At 44.6% G+C, this 12,242-nt stretch overlaps 2 protein-coding genes and 1 pseudogene across 2 annotated transcripts in view; 1 reads left to right on the forward strand and 2 right to left on the reverse strand.

The window, feature by feature from the left end:
* Nucleotides 1-12,242, reverse strand: part of LOC113636441 (lipopolysaccharide-induced tumor necrosis factor-alpha factor homolog) — a 29,459-nt gene that overhangs the window by 16,521 nt on the left and 696 nt on the right. The window lies entirely within an intron of this gene.
* Nucleotides 1,996-8,770, forward strand: LOC125139333 (transmembrane protein 8B-like). The gene is made up of 13 exons (XM_047802787.1): nt 1,996-2,164; nt 2,492-2,669; nt 3,167-3,377; nt 3,792-3,916; nt 4,464-4,729; nt 5,193-5,467; nt 6,421-6,514; nt 6,652-6,769; nt 6,952-7,091; nt 7,302-7,480; nt 7,689-7,835; nt 7,945-8,061; nt 8,159-8,770. The coding sequence occupies exons 1-13, from the start codon at nt 2,101-2,103 to the stop codon at nt 8,450-8,452; spliced, it is 2,208 nt and encodes a 735-aa protein (XP_047658743.1). The 5' UTR covers nt 1,996-2,100; the 3' UTR covers nt 8,453-8,770.
* On the reverse strand, nt 10,113-12,096 carry LOC125139347 (annotated as a pseudogene).

Genomic DNA, 12,242 nt, shown 5'->3' on the forward strand with positions numbered 1-12,242 from the left:
GGGCATTCTTAACGTTATATTAATAATAATTACATGTTTCTGTACAAGAGTAAACATTAAAAGACTTTTCAAATTATGAGATTGAAGAAATAATATTTTTATATTCAGAACAAACAGAGACATAAAAACACCTTAAAGCAGCGGTCCCCAACCTTTTTTGGGGTTAATGTTTGATAATTTTACAGCGGCCCGCTGGGGGTGGGGGTGGGGGGGCTATACAATTAAATTAAAATGAATCATTTTAATGTAATTGTATTGAAACATGCCTTTTTAACTCACTACAACGCTAAACCAATGAGAACCCTTTAATCCAGAACACCGGCAGAGTTTCTAACTTCCTAACGACGTCTGTTTCCTGCTCATTTTTGCTAATTTGTGGGTTAAATTTGAGCAAACACAATATACACGTACACCAAGCACTGTTAAACATGACAAAGTACCGGTGAACAGAGAGAAGAGCGATACACACCTTCTCTCTCCACCAGAGCTACAACACCACTGCCGCTTCCACGGCCCGGGGGTTGGGGACCACTGCCCTAAAGTGCTCAACACACCAGGTTCATGATCCCTCAGTCACATGAACACTCACCTCTGGTGTGGACAGGGAGATTTTAGTGGGTTGTGTTTGGTATAGAGCTCTCTTCATCCTCCTCATCCTCATCCTCTTCATCATCATCATCCTTATACTCTTCATCATCCTCCTCATCCTCATTCTCATCTTTAAAACACCAAGAGCTTTAGTAAGAAAGTGTAGGATAGACATTCTGGGAGTTGATGTGGCTCTTTACTCTTTTACTGGGAATGTTCTTGTATAACTGGTAAAACGACCTGATCATGGACGTACAAACTGTTGCTGAAATCCATAGACACACAATCACAAGTAACAAAATGTCCTCCAACTAAGAAGCTGTTTGTTCTCTCAGTTCCATCGAGTAACACAATACATGGACAAAGTATGAAGATTCTCTCTCAGGGTTTGGGAGCAGAACAGTATCAGTGTATGTGCCACAGTAAAGTCTGCCCCAGGAACATGGTGTGTGAAGTGAGAACACACCCCCAGTCACTCCTGAACACACCCCAGTCACTCCTGACCACACCCAGTCACTCCTGACCACACCCCAGTCACTCCTGACCACACCCAGTCACTCCTGACCACACCCCAGTCACTCCTGACCACACACCAGACACTTCTGACCACACCCAGTCACTCCTGACCACACCCCAGACACTACTGACAACACCCCAGTCACTCCTGACCACATCCCTTTCACTCCTGACCACACCCCAGACACTACTGCCCACACAACATTCACTCCTGACCACACACCAGTCACTCCTGACCACACCCCAGTCACTCCTGACCAAACCCCAGACACTACTGACCACACAACATTCACTCCTGACCACACCCCAGACACTACTGACAACACCCCAGTCACTCCTGACCACATCCCATTCACTCCTGACCACATCCCTTTCACTCCTGACAACACCCCAGACACTACTGACCACACAACATTCACTCCTGACCACACCCCTTTCACTCCTGACCACACCCACCTGCCCAGCTCTGACCTTTAAGGACCTTTACATAAATAGGTGACGTCGTTAATTACAAATGGTACCAATTAATCCTGCACGAATTTACACTTTTAAGCAGTTTAAGCAAATAAAAACTCGAAATGTTATTTTCTGTTTAAGACAACGGCGACATCTGGTGGCCAAACCGCTGAAAATTAACCCTGAAGCAACCTGTTTGTCATTCAGACAAGATGGAGCCGAAGACAGAAAGTACGTTTAAAAGAACAACAGAAGAATAAAAGTCCTGTGGATTCTGGACCATTTTATATGGACATATCTGTCCTGGTGTCCAAACTACACAAATGGTGCAGGATTTTATTCCAGTGACTACAGCTGTAATATTTAAATAGCTTAGCGTTCAGTGGCCAATCACAGCGCTAGCAGCGGGCCTGGGCGTGGCTATGTCGTAGGGGCAGTGATGAAACAAAGGAAACCCGGAAGTAACATGCGACTGTTTTCATGGAGGCTGTTTAACACTTAATAACAAACATGTGAAGTGTGCAGTTTATAAGCTGGCAAATGGCAGGAATTACATTTACATGGATTTGGCTGTTTAACGCGGTTTTATGTTGTTTCGCTGACGGTGAGTTTTATATCCAGCTTTATTTCAGTCTGATTGTGTTTGTGACGTGTAGCTTATTATTATTATTATTATTATTATTATTATTATTATTATTATTATTAACATTAACACCTTTAATAAGGTGATAATTTAAGGTTCTGGGCATTAATATATTTAATCATATTTTATAAGCTGTAATCCTTCCACATTGTTACAGAATCTCTAACAGGCTGAAGTGTTATAATAAATAATAAGTAAATACAGAATTAGACAGAATTGGACCTGCACATGATAATGGTGTTGAATGTTCTTGTTCACAAATGTCCCCCTGTGACGTCACTGACCCAGATGTGAGCCATGTGTCTGGGTTCTACTCCAGTCCGCCCCAGAGGTTGTCTAAGTACAGCTGGTTCGGGAACGCGCGCCTGTTCCGGTTCCAGGTTCCTGAAGGGGCGGAGCTTGTGCACTGGTCCCTTACGGTACTGCGTGGCTCCGGGTTCAGCTGCAGCGACCAGAACATCGCAGTGTAAGTAAATCTCCACACAGCTTCACACATCCAGCACATGCATTAGACTCCTAATAAACTTGGGCTAATTTGTTGATTGGTGCTTTTTAATTAAGATAAATAAATGAACTAAGAGCATTATCTAATAACACAAGCGTTCTGGGGTATGAGGCAAAATGTAGTGTTTATTGCCACCAAAGAAGTGCAGATGATCTAATCAGAATATGAATAAGTGACATTTGCACAATATGATCTGACCCTGGACTGTAAGCCCCGCCCCCTTCTCCCTGTCTCATCTCATCAGACACATTCACAGTGTTATTAAATTAGCTTTGATATGATTCTAATCCAGAGTCTGATCCAGAGTCTGATCCAAAGTCTGATCCAAAGTCTGATCCAGAGTCTGATCCAAAGTCTGTTGCTCAGTACAGCAGCTGAGTTTCAATAAAAACATGCAGCAGTTTATAAAATATTGCATTCTCAGCCTAGCAGTAAGGAATTTTTTTACGTACTAACAGACACTTCCGGGCCGGAGCGCCGCCGGTCATCAACCCCATTAACACGTCTTTCCCGAATTCCACGGAATTCTCTCTGGCTTACAATCTGACTGTGAGTGTGAGGGACGCTCAGGCCATCAGCACCACGCTGTTTAACGTCACGCAGCCTGAAGCTGGAGACTGGTTCATTGCCGCTCATCTGCCTAAAGACGATGGCAAGATACAACAGCAGGTACACACTAACGTTCACTTTACTCACATTTATTATTGGTTTGCTGTAATATAACAGGAACGAAAATGTTTCTGACACTGGAGACTCCTTCCGTAAATGTTAAGTGACCATCTCCTTACTTTCCTTCATCATATCAGTGATTCTTAATGTTGAATTTCAGTGAAATCACTATACTATCATGTCACTATAACTGAGCTGTTACTATGGTAACCTGGCCACCAATCAGAGTGCAGAACGCTGTGAGTTAGTCCTGCTGGTGTGTTGGTGTAGCTGTAGTGATGGGCAGGAGGCAGGACCAGTGCTGACCAGTGGAGAGTATACAGAATGTTCAGCAAGGAATGCCTTTCAGTAGTGTGTGTGTGTGTGTGTGTGTGTGTGTGTGTGTGTGTGTGTGTGTGTGTGTGTGTTATTCAGGGGCTGCCATCGTGTTCGTATTTGTTGCAGCCACAGATGTATGTGAGGAGAGCCGTCAACACGCCGATCCTGCAGACCAACATTCCTCTCAATCAAACTCTCACTCAGCAACAAGCTCAGTACAGGTGTGTGTGTGTGTGTGTGTGTGTGTGTGTGTGTGTGTGTGTGTGTGTGTGTGTGTGTGTGTGTGTGTGTGTGTGTTAGAGAATAGAGATATTCATCTGACCTCTGAGGCATGTATTCATGTAATAGTGACTTGTTTGCGTATGAGCTAATTATAGATATCTAGAAAAAACAAGCATTCCGTCTACATTTTCTCTAAACCTGAAAGGGCTGCAGATCAGGAACTTAGAGGAACTTACAGGAACTTAGAGGAACTTAGAGGAACTTACAGGAACTTACAGGAACTTACAGGAACTTACACTTAAAGATATTTCTGTTCCTGTAACTGAGTTTATTGCATCTTTGAGACTGTGCTGTGCTTCTTATTCTTTACATGAACATTAAAATGAAATGTTCCTGAATTTCCTCACAAGCACGTTCCTGCCTCTGAATGTTGAGTGTCTGTTCAGTGTTAATTACGTCTTGAGTTCCTGTAGCTGTTGTTTAAAGGAGGAAGTAATACGTTGTCATGGTGATGAGTGATGAGGTTTAACTACTCTTCTGCTGCAGGGTTTATGTTCTGGAGTTTTCCTCTAAGCTGGAAGTCTTTATCCAGTCGTGCTCAGTACAGACTGTTCCTGTTAGAGAGTGCTCGCTGTCAATCACTTTAGGCTCCGCCTCTTTGGGCCAGAGCTCAGTGATTACAGCAAACTGCTCTGGGAACCAGCCGTGCTCTGTTTCTCTGTCCAATCCTCCGTGGAACACCTGGGTGAGGGTTTCAGTGCTCAGCCGAGCGAATGGAACAACGACCTTCAGCATCTCAGCAAACTACACAGGTCTGTCCTCATGGGTGTAAAGCTGGGGGGTGGTCCTCATCACTGACCATCTCCTCATGATGGAGACTGCTTCACCACATCATACACACACACACACACACACACCCACACAGATCTCCTCATGATGGAGACTGCTTCACCACATCATACACACACACACACACACACACACAAATCCTCAAGATGGAGATTGCTTCGCCACATCATACACACACACACACACACACACACCACACACAACCACACACACACACACACACACATCTCCTCATGATGGAGACTGCTTCACCACATCATACACACACACACACATATCCTCATGATGGAGACTGCTTCGCCACATCATACACACACACACACACACACACACGCATCTCCTCATGATGGAGACTCCTTTAATACATCATACACACCCAGACTCTCTCTCTCTCTCTCTCTCTCTCTCTCTCTCTCTCTCTCACAGCAAGCTGTAAGCCCTTGAGTGTCCCTGCAGATGTGAACATCTCCTTTCCCCTCAGCAGCTCGTCTCTCATACCATTCTCCAACACCTCACTGTACACTAACAGCTGCATCCAGACCCCAGCTGTGTTACGGGAGACACAGGACATCTTCTCAGTTCGCTTTACCATCACTAACAACAGTGTGACTGCACTGTCCCTCTTCCCCACCATGCTGACGCTGGAGCTGGACTCTGCAGACAGTGGGGGAGTGCTGATCCTCCAGCTCCAACTTAACACGGTGTGTGTGTCTGTGTGTCTGTGTGTGTGTGTGTGTCTGTGTGTGTCTGTGTGTGTCTCTGTGTGTGTGTGTCTGTGTGTGTCTGTGTGTGTCTGTGTGTGTCTGTGTGTGTCTGTGTGTCTCTGTGTGTCTCTGTGTGTCTCTGTGTGTCTCTGTGTGTCTGTGTGTCTCTGTGTGTCTGTGTGTGTCTGTGTGTCTGTGTGTGTCTGTGTGTGTCTGTGTGTCTGTGTGTCTCTGTGTGTGTATATGTCTCTGTGTGTCTCTGTCTGTGTGTCTCTGTGTCTGTGTGTGTCTGTGTGTGTCTGTGTATGTCTCTGTGTCTGTGTGTGTCTGTGTGTGTCTGTGTGTGTCTGTGTGTGTCTCTGTGTGTCTCTGTGTGTCTCTGTGTGTCTCTGTGTGTGTCTGTGTCTCTGTGTGTCTCTGTGTGTCTCTGTGTGTCTCTGTGTGTCTCCGTGTGTCTCCGTGTGTCTCTGTCTGTGTGTCTCTGTCTGTGTGTCTCTGTCTGTGTGTCTCTGTCTGTGTGTCTGTGTGTCTCTGTCTGTGTGTCTCTGTGTGTCTGTGTGTCTCTGTCTGTGTGTCTCTGTCTGTGTGTCTCTGTCTGTGTGTCTCTGTCTGTGTGTCTCTGTGTGTCTCCGTGTGTCTCTGTCTGTGTGTCTCTGTGTGTCTCTGTCTGTGTGTCTCTGTGTGTCTCTGTCTGTGTGTCTCTGTCTGTGTGTCTCTGACTGTGTGTCTCTGTCTGTGTGTCTCTGTGTGTCTCCGTGTGTCTCTGTCTGTGTGTCTCTGTCTCTGTGTGTCTGTGTGTCTCCGTGTGTCTCTGTGTGTGTCTGTGTGTCTCTGTCTGTGTGTCTCTGTGTGTGTGTTGTTCTGCACTGTACAAAGTCCCAACTGTAATGTGTGTGTTGTTATCATCATCATCATCATCATAATAATAACAAAGGCTTCTTCTGTTCCAGACCTCTGTTACTGGTCCATTCGACAGTGTGAGGGTGTGTTTAACACCTTCTGCTCCTGTTCTCCAGCTCAACACTAGCCAGTCATGTGATGCAGGTGCATTACCACACACACACACACACACACACACACACACACACACACACACACATTGACAACATAGACATATGCAAAAGTTATGAGATTTTTTAAATGTTGTGTGTGCGCGTGTGTGTGTGTGTGTGTTTATGTAGGATTCATGAAGGGATATCCACTCATAGTGAACAGTAAAGAAACAAAGGCGTTGTTGAGAATTCCATTTCCTAAACCTGTGACCTGGTACCTCAGTCTGCAAAGCATCTGTAACAACAGGTGTGTATATACACACACACACACACACACACACACACACACACACAGAGCTGTTGAGTTCTGATTGGATGTCAGGTGTTAATTAGTTTTCTAGAACAGCAGCTCTGACAGTAGTTCAGGTTTATATTACTGTATTCAGTCTGAAATGGTTTCCATAGTAACAGTGGTTGTGCTGTTGTCAGTGTTGAATGCAGTAACATCTCGGCTGTGGTGAGTGTGTCGGCGAGTGTGAGTGCGTGTGTTGACGACTGCGGACCGTACGGAGAATGCAGGCTGCTGCGCACATACAGCTACATGTATGCTGCCTGTGTGTGTAAATCAGGTGTGACCCGTATACACACACACACACACACACACACACACACACACACACACACACACAGGATGTGATTGTATTTTTACATTTACCTGACAGGTTTTAATTTTTAATTAAAAAGGGGGTTTCTAAATGAGATCATGTGTATGTTAAATCCTACATTGTGTGTGTGTGTGTGTGTGTGTGTGTGTGTGTGTGTGTGTGTGTGTGTACCAGGTTGGTTGGGTTGGAGCTGCTCAGATGGATCCAGTGCTCTGTCGTTCTCTAGGCAGTTAACCGCGGTGCTTCTGCTCACGCTCAGTAACCTGCTCTTCATCCCTCCCATCGTGGTTGCACTGTACCGAGGCTATCACACAGAGGCCACAGTCTACCTCTTCACCATGTTCTTCTCCACCGTGTGTAACATCCTCACACACCACACACTCATCACTTCCACTTAAATACACACATTAAGTGTGTTTTATAAGAGGAGTTAGGAGAAAGACAACAGTAACAACATAACAGATAAACTGATACCTAATTCTGTAAATAATAAAAATACACTGAAGTGTTGTATATACAGTGTGTGTGTGTGTGTGTGTGTGTGTGTGTGTGTGTGTGTAGTTTTATCATGCATGTGATCAGCCCGGAGTGACGGTGCTCTGCATCATGGACTATGACACATTGCAGTTCTGTGACTTCCTGGGCTCCGTGGTGTCCGTGTGGGTCACTATTGTCTGCATGGCTCGTCTGAAGGACACTCTGAAATACGTAGGTGTATTACGGAAATTCAGAACACACACACACACACACACACACACACACACACTCCTGGATCCTTATTTGTGTGTGCATAACACACGTCTCTCCTGTACTCCAGGTCTTCTTCTTGGGTGGCACTCTCCTTGTCGCCATGGCGATGCAGCTGGACCGCAGAGGTTTGTGGAACCTTCTAGGTCCTGTGCTGTTTGCATTAGCCACCATGATAACCACCTGGGTAAGAGTCGCACCGTCTGCTTGTATGTAGTCAGAATCAGAAGTCAGTATTCTTCACTGTTCCTTCTGCACACGTTCATCATCAACATTTATTACAGATTTATCGTACTGTGAAACGTCGTCACTGTTACCCACCCACGTGGAAGCGCTGGGTTTTCTTCCTGATCCCCGGCATACTGTCAGCGGTCATAGGGCTGTGTGTATATGCCTTCGCTCAGACCGACAGCAACTACTACTACACACACTCCATCTGGCACATTGTGGTGGCCACCAGTGTGGTGTTCCTGCTGCCACCACGTGAGAAGAACATCCCACCCTGGGGCTGGTCACACAAACTGTGTGGATATAAAATCTGTCTAAACCAGAAGGAAGACCTGAACATTGTTTCCTAACTGCACACACACACACACACACACACACACACACACACCAACCTTGTTCAGGTGTAATGAGACAGGGTTTTATGTAACACAGATGACTTTATGAGCAGAAATAAAAAAAACTACACATTAAAATGAAACACATCGACAGCACATAATCAGAAAGGGGCGGTCCTTACTAAACATGCTTAGTGCTGATTGGACACATTGTATCACATGACTCACATGAAAAAAAGAAGAGCACTTTATTAGTTTAATGTGAAGTCACTGTTGTTATTCCAGTATACAGGGATTTAGAGGATTCTCACAGACATAACTATACATTTAGAATGTACACATTAAATATAAACCACGAAATAAAAACCTCAGAAGTCTGAAATAAACACGAGAAACCTTGCAGAAGTAAACCCAAGGTTCTGGGCTGTGGTTCTCTAAACGTTTCTCATTCTAATTTTCTTCAAACAAAACCCTAAATTATAAATTGTGACTGAAAGCATCAGTAGATTTCAGTTTGACAGAACATCCACCAGCCAATCAGCAGTGAGCGTGTCATGGCAGTAAGTCCCGCCCCTTTTGTGTGTTGAGATGGAAGGTGTGATGACCTGCAGCACTAAACGTACCTGTGGCCAGTGTGAGCAGAATTCTGTAGGTTCTCCTCTCACATGTCAGCTTTATTTATCTAAAGACTACTACTGACACTGCACTGTTATTATTACACAGTCAATTGTGGTTTGAGCACTTTTTGTGTGTGTGTGTGTGTGTGTGTGGTGTGTGTGTGTGTGTGTGTGTGTGTGGTGTGTGTGTGTGTGAGAGAGAGAGAGAAAGACCCTATTTATAGGATTTCTTGGTTCTTTTATCTTATTGGTTCATGGACCTCCTCAGCACTTCATTATGGTGTGTGTGTGTGTGTGTGTGTGTGTGTTTGTACAATTTTTTGTTGTGTGTGTGTGTGTGTGTGTGTACACACTAGTTAAGCATTAAAATCAGTATGCATGTGATGATTAAATAATAACTAATAAGAGAATATGGGTTCTACAATGAGGTGAACATGATTATTATTAATAAATCTGAATGAGGAATGTTTTATTAACCGACAAATTGTTTTAGTATTAAATTTACTTTGTAAGGATTTTAATAAACTCTGATCAGTCCTAATAAAGTGATTACTCGATTATGTCAAAGTTTTTTCAAGGATTTTTCAGATGTTTTGTGGTATTTGGATGTGAACCCCGTAGGTGTTTAAACCTGCCGCAGCTCTCATCAGAGCGTCTGCCAGGATCTCCTCTGGTGTCTGGATCCACAGCTGCTACAGTGAACATCAGCTCGGACTCGTTCTCCATAGAAACTCTCGCTATGACACATAAATAAACGACGTGATGGTGTTCATATAAACACGACTGCACTCAGGGTCAGAAAGTCTTTATTGTGTTTCTGCTTGTCTTCACACATCTGAATAGTTCATAAACAGGACAGAACATTAAGCAGGAAATGAGAGGAGAAATGTGATGGTGCTTTACCCTGAGATTCAGCAGGAGAAGGTTCAGAGAGGAGAAAAGCAGGATCTGTAAGTGAGCATGTTTAACCTGAGCGTGATTGTAAAAGCCTCTTTAATAAGACTGGAGGCAGCTGAAGTCGTTTTATTACTTAAACAGAACAGATTCATGTGTTTTAATTCTTATCATGAAATATTTTAATCAGAATAAAGTAGATATGATGTGACTTTTACAGGCATCTACATTAGTAAATATTGTGTATATTATAATATAGCCTCTGTGTGTGTGTGTGTGTGTGTGTGTGTGTGTGTGTGTGTGTGTGTGTGTGTGAGTGATTAAATCTATGAAGCAGTTCCTATGTTGGTTTTTCCATTTTCATCCTCTGTTTGTATCAGAGCTGGAGCAAAGCTGGAATTTCGCTGACGACGCATACATGGGAATACACTGCACACACACACACACACACACATACACACACACAGGATGTCAGTGGATTCTTTGTTTTAGACTAACATTAGACATTTGATATACAGTATGAGTGTGTCTGTGTGTGTGTGTGTGTGTGTGTGTGAGAGAGAGAGAGAGAGAGAGAGTGTGTACCTCTTCTTTGTTTCCTGTGGTACTACAGTTTTGGCTAACAAGCTTTTGTACTCTTCAGACTTTAGATAGCGAGTGTATGAATCCTACACACACACACACACACACACACACACACCACACACACACCACACACAGAGTTATACGTACATTTCCTGTTAATATTCACCATGGTGAGGTGCAAGTCTTCTGTGTGTATCTCTGCTGTGTTCTGTAAAGCTCTCACCTTCTTCATGAGGACGTAGATGTGTGTCTGTGCACTGTCAAACACGAAGCGATCTGGGTTCTTCATTCCCTCCAGAGTGATGGCCATTGTCTTTCCATCGATGTTGACTGACTGTGTGGCTCCAGGAGCGAGGTACTGCCTGAACACACACACACACACACACACACACACACACACACACACACACACACACACACACAGAGGGGTAGCAGCATGTTCAGTGTGTTATATTATCTGTAACATTTTGTTTGCTTTATTAACTTTTCAGTTGTAAACATCTCGCTGACTTATCCCGCAGTGCCGACTAATCCCGCAGTGCGGACTAATCCCACAGTGCCGACTAATCAGGCAGTGCCGACTAATCAGGCAGTGCCGACTAATCAGGCAGTGCCGACTAATCAGGCAGTGCCGACTAATCCCACAGTGCCGACTAATCAGGCAGTGCCGACTAATCAGGCAGTGCCGACTAATCCCACAGTGCCGACTAATCAGGCAGTGCCGACTAATCCCACAGTGCCGACTATCAGGCAGTGCCGACTAATCCCACAGTGCCGACTAATCAGGCAGTGCCGACTAATCAGGCAGTGCCGACTAATCCCCCAGTGCCGACTAATCAGGCAGTGCCGACTAATCCCGCAGTGCCGACTAATCCCGCAGTGCCCGACTAATCCCACAGTGCCGACTAATCCCACACACGCCTGAAGGAGCTCAGACATGTGCCTGGCTGATTATGATCAGCTGTAAGCTCCTCACACACACACACACACACACCCCCATCACACTTCAGCTCACAGTTAGCTCTACATCACTGATGTCTTTGAGGAAGTCCTACTTGTAAATCTCATCCACTTCTCTGGGATTTTGAGGTCTCTCCGTGTCGCATGTCCTCACACGCCTGCCAAAAACACAGGTTCTCCGCTGAAGAGATCGGCAGAGAGAGAGGAGGAAAGTGGGAGAGAAGAGGTGAGGGATTAAATGTGAAGTGACATGAATGAAATCTCAGGAGTCTGGAAGAACATCCAGGGAGATAAAAACACACAACGTTTGGCCAAATGGACATTTTCTTTTCCAGCTAGTTTCAGTTAGTCACTGTGTCACAACTCTACTGAGTGTGTGTGAGTGTGTGTGTGTGTGTGTGTGTGTGTGTGAGAGAGAGACAGTGTGTGTGTATATATATATATATGTATGTACCACTGAATTCTTTCTCCAGGTAAGTGAGGAACTCTTTTCTGCCCATCGGGTCATTCAGCAGCTCCATGAAGCTAAAGCTCCAACGTTCCACACGAAGTTTTGTCGGCATGGCAACCCTGCTCAATAAAATCATGTATTAATATGTTTGCATTTTTTGTGTACTGTACTGTGTGTGTGTGTGTGTGTGTGTGTGCGTGTGTGCGTGTATGTGTGTGTATGTGTACGAGTGTGTGTGTGTGTGGGTGTATGTGTGTGGGTGTATGTGTGTGTGTGTTTTTGCTTGTGTGTGTATGTG

This window comes from Tachysurus fulvidraco, chromosome 18 (genome assembly GCF_022655615.1).
Source record: "Tachysurus fulvidraco isolate hzauxx_2018 chromosome 18, HZAU_PFXX_2.0, whole genome shotgun sequence".
Classification (NCBI taxonomy): Eukaryota; Metazoa; Chordata; class Actinopteri; order Siluriformes; family Bagridae; genus Tachysurus; species Tachysurus fulvidraco.